Consider the following 8,909-nt stretch of genomic DNA (forward strand, 5'->3'; position numbering starts at 1 on the left):
CCACGTCCACAAGTCTCCCAGACATACTCCCTGGCTCTACATTACCCTCCACCAAATTTTCAAGACTGATTTAGGTCTGTAGCTCCATCCATAACAGTTTCACTGACTTCCACATATTAGATTCTCACTTCTGTTTTTTTGTTAAACCTCCTTCAACATCTGGTAGCCGAAATACAGGTCACTGTTAGGAGCATTACGCACATCTCCAACGTCTTTGCGGTTGTTGAGATTACAGCAGGAAACCCACAGAGCAGCTCCTGCCTGAGTCCAGTGTTCCGGTGGAGGGTCAAAAGGCAGAGCCATGTCTTGCAAAAGCAGCAGTTGCTCTTTGTGTTTAGCAGGTGCACATCATGCTGTGTGAAGGCTCAAAGCCCCAGGCTGCTCCACCCGTGGGTGGGTCCTGCTGAGAACACTGTGGGTCCAGTGCTATGTCCCTGGGGTTCACTTTTCTGCTGGGACTTGGTGAGTGTTGCAAAGGGGGTTGTGCGGGAGGTGGCAGGGGAAGAGAATGCCGACACGGAGGTCCCTTCCATGGGATTCTTCTCTGGGAGGTCCTGGGCCAGTTGGTTATAGAGAGATCACCTGTAGGGTCACCATTCTCCTATTGAACGCAGGTCTGGTGTCCAGTATCAGGTGTTTGGGGATCACTGGTTTCTAGGGTAGACCTCTCTCACCAGGTCTCTCTCTGTTTCAGTGTTTTGTCTGGAACAAAGGATTTGGGCAAAAAATGGTGAGTGTTTCCTCCTAAGCAGTTCTGACATGGGCTGAGCTTAGGCAGCTTTGGTTGAGTCCCAACTTTCAACCTGTGTCATCCCCTCACTAACCCTCTTCAGTTCTAATTTTTAAATTCGCATCATCACACCCATTTTTGGCGGAAAGTCTTTTTCCTTCTCCAGAAAGCTTCCGGCTGCCTGACTCTTCCCTATCAGCACGGCTGAGTCAAGAAGGGGACCTCCAGGTCCTTTAATAATGCTGAGAGGAAACACAGCCAAGGCTGGCACTTAGAAGGCAGACGCAGAGAGCTGGGGAGCTTGCCTCATGTCCCCAGTGGATCTGAGGCTGTTGCCTACTGGGTGTGTTGGGTGTCCTTTTCCATTGGGCAACCCCTCAGCTGCTTCCGGGTCCCTTCTTTAAGGAGGGGTCAGCTCACAAGGATGGCACCCTTGCTCAGAAGACAGACCTGAAGCAGAACAAAGACCGCAACGTTCGGTAGTCTTGTGACTTTTTGCAAGTAATTTCCTGTACTTGAGCCCTGAGTTCCTCCTCCTTTGTAACATGAAATAATGACAGAGTGTGGCACCAGTTAAGATACAAGGCATGCCAAGTTCAGAAAACAGCCTCAGATGAGGTACCATTGTGTAAAATTAATAATGGCCACATAAAACTTATTGGGGTTTTGCCCCTGCTGAGTGTTGTTCTCAGCTTTTGCATACATTATCTTATTTTAATCTTAGAACTCCTCCAAGAGGTAAGTTAATTCCTTCATATTGCAGATATACTGAGCCTATGGTGTGACCTCCACATTGTACTTTGTGTCAGAGGAAAGGGCTTTGAATGCCCAAAAATGTCTTTGCCCTCCAACTGAAGGGAAATAATGCTAATAAAATAGATAACCAAGATCTATAACATGTGAGGTGTTTAATGCTAAAGAGAAACATGAAGAATGAAGGGGCGCCCAGAGGGTGTGTGTTTGGGGAGAGGTGCATTGGAGGAAGGCATTCCCATGTGGACACTAAAGTCTGGAGCGGGGAAGGGAGGCAGAAGCTATCAGGGAGAACACCCTTACATGCAGGAAACAAATGCTGATGTGGTTGTGCTGACGTGGAACTAACTAGGCTGGTCATCTAGATGCAGGCCAGTGGGTCTGGAGGATGGGCAGTGAGTGAGAATATTGTGTGTGTGTGTGTGTGTGTGTGTGTGTGTGTGTGCGCGCGCGCATGCGCGCGCGTGTGTGTGTGTCGGGGGGGTGAGATCAGGGAGCCAAGAGCTTGGTAGAGCAGGGCAAGAGGTTACTCAGAACGAGATGGGGCTATTGGGGCTGTGAGTGGAGAACTGAGTTAATGGGACTTATTAAACAGGATCATAGCCTTTGGTGTTTGCACGAGGGCATGGGGAGCAGTTGGGGAGTTTTGTAGAAGAAGGGGACAAAGTAAATGCAGTGATCTGATGAGAAATAATGGTTTCTCAACCCCGGGGGTGCTAACAGCAGGTGATAAGAACATAGACCCACAGCGTTCATTTCCAAATAGGACACAGCAGTGGCAAGAAACCAGTCAGCAATGATGCCAAGGAATGTCAGTTATTCTTAAATTGATGGGGAAGACTAAGTTGGATTGGATCTTTGGGGGATATATCAGGAACTCTAATTTGGATACAACTAGTTGAAAATTCCCAGTGTACATGAGAAGTTCACAGTTGGATAAATCAGTCTAGAGTTCTGGTGAGTGGTTATATTGTGTGTGTGAGACACACAGGAATAGTACACGAGTATCTATGGGTATATAGATGTCTATGTATAGACCGATGACAGAAAGCCACGTTGGGACAACCCAGGAGTGAGTACATACAGAAAGGAAAAACAGATTGAAGGACCAAGCCCAGAGGCATCCCAAAGTTTAGTGGCTTGGAGATGATGAGAAACAGCGAACCAGACTGAGAAGTGTGTGCAGGACAGAAATCAAGAGTGTGGGGTCCTGGGAGACAAATCACCTTCATCAGGCAAGGATTTCAAATATTGGCTCCGGGGGTCCCTAAAAGACCAGGTTCAGCCACTCACCACTGACAAACTCCAAAGGCAGAGACATAAGCAGTGGTGGACAGGGATTTATCTCAGGGAGGCCAACCCTGAGAAGACAGTACACTAACATGTCACAGACTGTCTGCAGGGCACTGAGAAACTTCCAGGTTTATATAAGGAAAGTGGGGGCAGAGGTTGGTGGGGCCACGCAGCTGGGCAGTAAAGGCCGGGTTGATCACTGCCTTGGGGTCAGTCATACAGGGTCTTTATTGCTTGAGGAGATAGTTTTTGTTTCCTTCATGGGATGCTTTGCCCACCAGACCTTTTGCCTGAGTTAAGAGATAAGCCAGAAAGAAGAACTTAAATCAATTAGAAAGTACAGACTGAGGTCAAACTGGAGTTGATAGAACTTGTCTCTCGCCTCCTGGGGATGGAGAAAAGGTGTTTCCTGACATCAGCATGTTTGGGGTTCGTGTCCCGTTTGTCTTCCAGGATTATTACCCCAGCCCTCCATCTGGGCACTGCCCGGGACTGTGATTCCCCAGGGCAGTTCTGTGACCATCCACTGCAGGGGACCTCCAGGAGTAGTCAGATGGCAGCTACTTAGAATAGGAACTTTCATCTCACGGTACGACAGAACCTCAGATGGATCCCAGGGAGTTTCCACGTTTTCCATCCAGTCTGTGACATACATCAATGCAGGAAGTTACTACTGTATATACTGGAAGAAAGGAGTCTGGTCAGGACGCAGTGACCCATTGGATCTGGTGGTGACAGGTAAGAGACACCCCCAAGGGCACATCCTTAGCTCCTATCTCTGCTGCCCACCACCCTAGACCCGACGTGTCCCTATCATAGGACCCCTGCCCTCTGTCTCTGCCCTCCCACCTTATCCATCTGGGTCTAAATCTCTGTGTTCTGAATGTGGTCCCATATCTCTTCAGGAAGGTGGCTGGAGTCCCCAGGGGACTGTCATCATGGGGACAGATACTAAGCTCCCCCTCCATATATATGGCCACTGCCTGGTCTCTGGTTGTGGGAAAATGGAAAAGTGTTTGTCTTGTCCTCATAATCCCTGTAGAGGAACAATTGTTGAATTTCAACCTACTTCTCCCTTCTTTCTTTTAGGTTCCAACAAGAGAATGGTGGTGTTGTGTGTGGGTCCCTGATAATGTTAAGAGGCTCTCTTCTCTTCCAGGCGTATACAAGGACACACCCTCCCTGACTGCTCTTCCAGACCCCAATGTGACCTCAGGAGAGAATGTGACACTCCTTTGTGAAACATCTCAGTACTATGAAATCTTTAATTTGACTAAAGATGGAAGGAATGTCTCTCCTCAGGATTTTTTACGTCAGGACCATAACACCTTCCTGATCTCTCCTGTGACCCTTGCCCATGGGGGTATCTATAGATGCTATGGTTCTTCTAAAATCTACCCTCACAGCTGGTCACTGCCTAGCAACCCTGTTAAGCTTTTGGTTACAGGTGAGGAAAGAGGCTGGACTGTTAGCCCTCTGCGCTCTGCTCAAGGATGTCCCTTGTGATGTCTGGGGTGGGGAATCTCTCCCACGTTGCCTGTAAGATAAGCTGGAAAGAAGAACATATTCAATCGGAAAGTACAGACTGAGGTCAAAGTGGAGTTGGTAGAAGTTGCCTCTCACCTCCTGGGGATGAGGAAAAGGGGTTTCCTGTGCACTGTATAAAAGGACCCCTGCTAAGATCACTCCATTCAATGTAGAGACCCTGAAACTTAGTATTTATTAGGACAACTTGGCATAGATATAGGGAGATTTTCCTTGGGAAGAAAGGTCTTTAACCATCTACACGAAAGTGCTCTGTGATCTGGGGTGGTGGTTCTTGAGAAGCAGAGTGCGTGGTGGGTGTGTGGGCACGTGGTCATCCTTTACACCCTCCTTGATCATTTCCTCAGGCAGTTCCACCTGCAGGTGAGTGGGTGACTGAGTATCATCACTAGGCAATAGTGACAGAAAAGGGAAAGGAAGGGCCATATTGGTTTCTTCATCCAAGACTATTTTCATAAGACCTGCATCATCCAAAAAAGATTCTGGGACCATAGGAGTGTCTCTCATCAGCCACCAACACAATGGAGAATGCAGAAAATTTACAGAAGAATGTCCAAGATGGGCTTATGATCAAGATCCTACAAGGCTGTGGGCGCTGCAGACAGGGGCAGCTCAGCTGTCTTGGTGGATGGGGGTGGAGTTCTGTAAGCCATAACTTTCCTGGCTGGCTGACACTTTTCAGGGTTTCAAGGGAGGGGATCACGTCCGAGCATGGGGAGCAGAGGGGATAGACACACAGGTGTGAGACAAGCATGCCTGGTGCCTTCTGGGAACTACAGGTTAGTTGTGGGAGGGTGCATGAATTAGGGATGGACAGATGGACACAAGGAGGCAGGGACCTGAGAAACAAATGGCAGGGATAGAGTAGAGAAGGGGGTAGTGGTGACTGGAGAAGTTTGTGCATGACCAGCCTGCAGGCAGGGTGCTGTGTAGAATAAAAATAATACATTTTAGTTGTTCAGTATCTGCTGATGGCTGCTAACTTATCACTCCCATCAAAAATGCTCCTCTGGGTTTCATATCCATGGATTATTGTACATCTACTCAGATACCTATTAAGCATCTCAGGAAGGCTCTTAATCAGTAAATCTCAAAATCTCCTCCTTATACTGGTCTTCCTATCACAGTAAGGTCCATTCATCCTCTCCAATGATCAGGTCACTAATAATATTTGATGCTCCTCTTCTGCTCCCAGTGCCCACATACTCCATCACCAAACCTCAACTGTCATCATTTCTATCCTCGAAAACTCCTCAAGTCCATTTCCTTCTTTCTCCCACCACTCCCACCACCCCATTGTTAAAACACAGCCACACCCTGCAGCACATTCCCTGATGCCTTATCTTTCCACCTGGCTCCTTAAATCCATGTGTCACACAGAAAAATGCAGTATTTAAAAAATACATAGCTCTTTGCTTGTCAATCCCTTTGTGGTTCACTATTACATTTAGACCTAAACCCAGACTCTTCTGAGCCACTCTTCCCGTCCTTCTGTGTATGGGCTCTTTCTCACCTCTGAGTTGGGTTATGTTACACTGTTCCCTCTGTTTAGAGGCAATTCTCCCTGCACTCAGAGATCTGGGTGTTTCTTATCTTTCAGGGCTTATCCCCAAAGAAACCCTTTTATTTAAAAATATAATTCGGCATAAATGGTTTTGCCCTATAATTTATCTCTATGTGTAAAAATACTTCTAGACCATAGATTCTATTGTTGGGGGTGTTTACTATGGTTTCCCAAACATCCAATAACTTGCCTCATGTAGGGAAGGCACACGTTAAATGTTTATTAAATGGATAAATTAATCCAGCAAGAGCTCAAAAACAGACCTTTACTGTTTCCTAATTCCTAGATCCACCTGCTCCTGGAAATGGACACCTTCCCATTGTGACTGGGATCTTGGCCATCGTTGTCTTACTTCTTCTCTTCCTCCTCTTTCTCTTCTACCAATGTTGGCATCGGGTCAAACACGGTATGTCCTGATGGTGGGACGGTTAACCTGAGAGGGCTTGGTGGATCCCCTACCGAGACTCTGATCACTGACTCTCCTTAGGGAACATTGATTGTGAGACCGAGAACCAGGTGAAGTATAAGAGGTAGGAAAATTTGGACTCCCCCAGTAGAAAACCTTCCGCCTTATTTCTCAGACTTGTCTTAATACTTCTATCTTTTCTTTCTCAGCTCCTTCCCAGTCATGGATTTCCAGGAAGAAAATCAATGTAAGGGGGAGTGAGAAGGAGGAACAGCTGGGGTGGGGAAAGGATGTGTTTGGGGAAGACAGAAGGCAAATTGGAGGAAGCAGACAAGGTGGGGGCATCACCTTACTGGACATGACATCACTGCCCTTCCCTATTTCAGTCAACCATCTCTGAAATAAATAAACACACACACACACACACACACACACACATACATATTATAGGACTGGGTAGTTTTAAGGCTCTTTCTGGAGGCTTACCCCCACATCTTTCCTTGCAGATGATGTCTTAGACGACATCCAGCCTGAGAAGGACAGACAGATGGCTATGCAGGTGAGTCTCTCCTTACCTACCTACTCTCCGGCCCCAGTAACCTTCCACAGGTGCTCTCTTTTCACTTTGTACCTCCCTGCTGACAGGTCCCCATAGTGGAAGACTCTCAGGAGGTGACCTATGCTCAGCTACACCAGGAAACCCTTAGGGGGAACGTGGACACGCTACTCTCCCACACCCATGAGGATTCCTCTGGCCAGCCCTGTGTGTATGCCACCCTCAACTTGTCCTGAGTTTAGAGCCAGGACTGGCTGTGTAGACTCCAGTGTTCAAGTGCTCCTTAAAGAAGGTCAGCTCCATGGGGTGTCCTACTCATGTTCCTCAACATCAGCCATCACCTTGGAGCTCCCCAAGGACTTAAGACTGGAGTCAACTTGTCAACTGTCAAGAAATTCTGGGTCCCATCAAATATCTCTCAACAGATTCCTGGTCCCTTGTATATTTACCCATTCAGTTGCCTATTCAAGATATGTTTACAAAAGTCAACTCTTTCTTTGGATCTGTGATGGGGATATACATATTATGAAGATATAGTTTTTAGTCTCAAGGACTCATGATTTACTGAGTGAGGCAAGCCCATGATCTGACCCTTGGAAAGCAAAGGGGGTGACCCACTGGAACAGGTGTAAGGATGCTTTGGGTCACTGAGCAGACACAATGTCTAGGAATGTTTAAAGAGCGCTCATTGGTATAAAATACAAGGAGAAGTCAAGAAATAAGAGTCAGTTTGGGCACAGAGGACATTCCTAATGGCATTTTGGTACAATGTTCTAGGTGTTGCTGAGAGTTGAAGCCTTCAAAGTACTGAAACTGAATAAGGAAGCTTCTTTGTGAGGGAACCAAGTTGCAACCAATTTGGCCACAGGATGGGTGGGTTCCTCCTGGGGAGGGGAATGGTGTAGAGGGCATTTGGAGGGGGGATTTATGGTTTCCACCTGATTTTGATGAATTCCTCTTTTTCAGTTATGCAATTAAAATAAATAGGACATAGTTTTTAAAAAGATGTGAATGAGAAGGAGAGGCCCTGACGCTGGTATGAACAATAACTTTTTCAGTAACTTTTGACAAAAGGAAGTAAAGTAGAAAGCTAACAGCAGGTGTGGTGAGAACCGGAGAGGTGGTTTGGAGTGAGGGGTACGAGAAGTAGTGGGGGATTGAGCATGTGTGTTCGTTGATGGAAATAACCGAGGGGAGGAAACAATGTGGATGATGCTGGGGAGGGAGGGACGGTTGACACTTGGTGGGATGGGCTATCAGGTAAGAGTTTAGACTTTGGAATAGATGAGCTCACCTGGGTTCAGACTCTCCTTTGGCAACCACCAGCTGCATGATGGTGCATACATTTAAACATTCTTCTTTAAGCTGGAATTTAATTTAATTTAAGCTGGAATTTTAATTTACAGAAGGGAAACTCCAAGCTCAGGTGAGCAGGCGATGAGATGCTTCACCTCTTTAGCCATTAGAGAAAAGAAACTGGCAAAGATGAGGAGGCTGGGCCACCTCAGGTTTTGGGCGTGTGAGCACCTTCTTGTATTGCTGGGAGAAGGAACTGGTACAGTGAGTCTGAAGTGCCATTTGGCTGTGAGTAAAAGATTGGGCAATTTCCTGTTGGAAATGTAAACATAATTTAAAGATATTCTCACATGTGTCCATAGGGGCGTCTGCAGAATGATATTTAGCTCAGCATTGTTCACAGCAGAGATATTTGGATATAATGTGTCTGTCCCTTATTAGGACACTGTGGGGATTACTGTGTTGAAGCAAGTAACTGTGCTGTAGACATATGAGTGGTCCATAAACCCCGAGTGTGCAGTGGAAAGATGAATGACTTCCACAGCATTAACATTTGCAAGACGCAAAATAAAGTTCTGCAAACACGAACAAATTCACACGGACTGTGATTTCAGAGCTGCTCCTTGAAGCTGGAGAAACGAAATGAGAACCACAGGGCAGAGAAAAATCACAGAAGATGTCGATTACCTGGATGCACGTGTGCATGTGCTAAGCCGGAGGTGATCGATCGATTACTCAGCTCCCGGCATCCACGCTTCAAGTAGAA

The 8,909-nt window shown here is 46.8% G+C and overlaps 1 protein-coding gene across 1 annotated transcript; it reads left to right on the forward strand.

Moving 5' to 3' along the window:
• Positions 1-231: 231 nt before the first annotated feature.
• LOC125915532 (natural cytotoxicity triggering receptor 1-like) lies at positions 232-7,936 on the forward strand. The gene is made up of 9 exons (XM_049621461.1): positions 232-462; positions 695-730; positions 3,230-3,514; positions 3,936-4,223; positions 6,172-6,291; positions 6,373-6,415; positions 6,501-6,538; positions 6,798-6,850; positions 6,937-7,936. Exons 1-9 carry the CDS (start codon positions 429-431, stop codon positions 7,081-7,083), a joined length of 1,044 nt encoding a protein of 347 aa, XP_049477418.1. The 5' UTR covers positions 232-428; the 3' UTR covers positions 7,084-7,936.
• The last annotated feature ends 973 nt before the right edge of the window (positions 7,937-8,909 follow it).

This window comes from Panthera uncia, assembly GCF_023721935.1.
Source record: "Panthera uncia isolate 11264 chromosome E2 unlocalized genomic scaffold, Puncia_PCG_1.0 HiC_scaffold_19, whole genome shotgun sequence".
In the NCBI taxonomy this organism is placed as follows: Eukaryota; Metazoa; Chordata; class Mammalia; order Carnivora; family Felidae; genus Panthera; species Panthera uncia.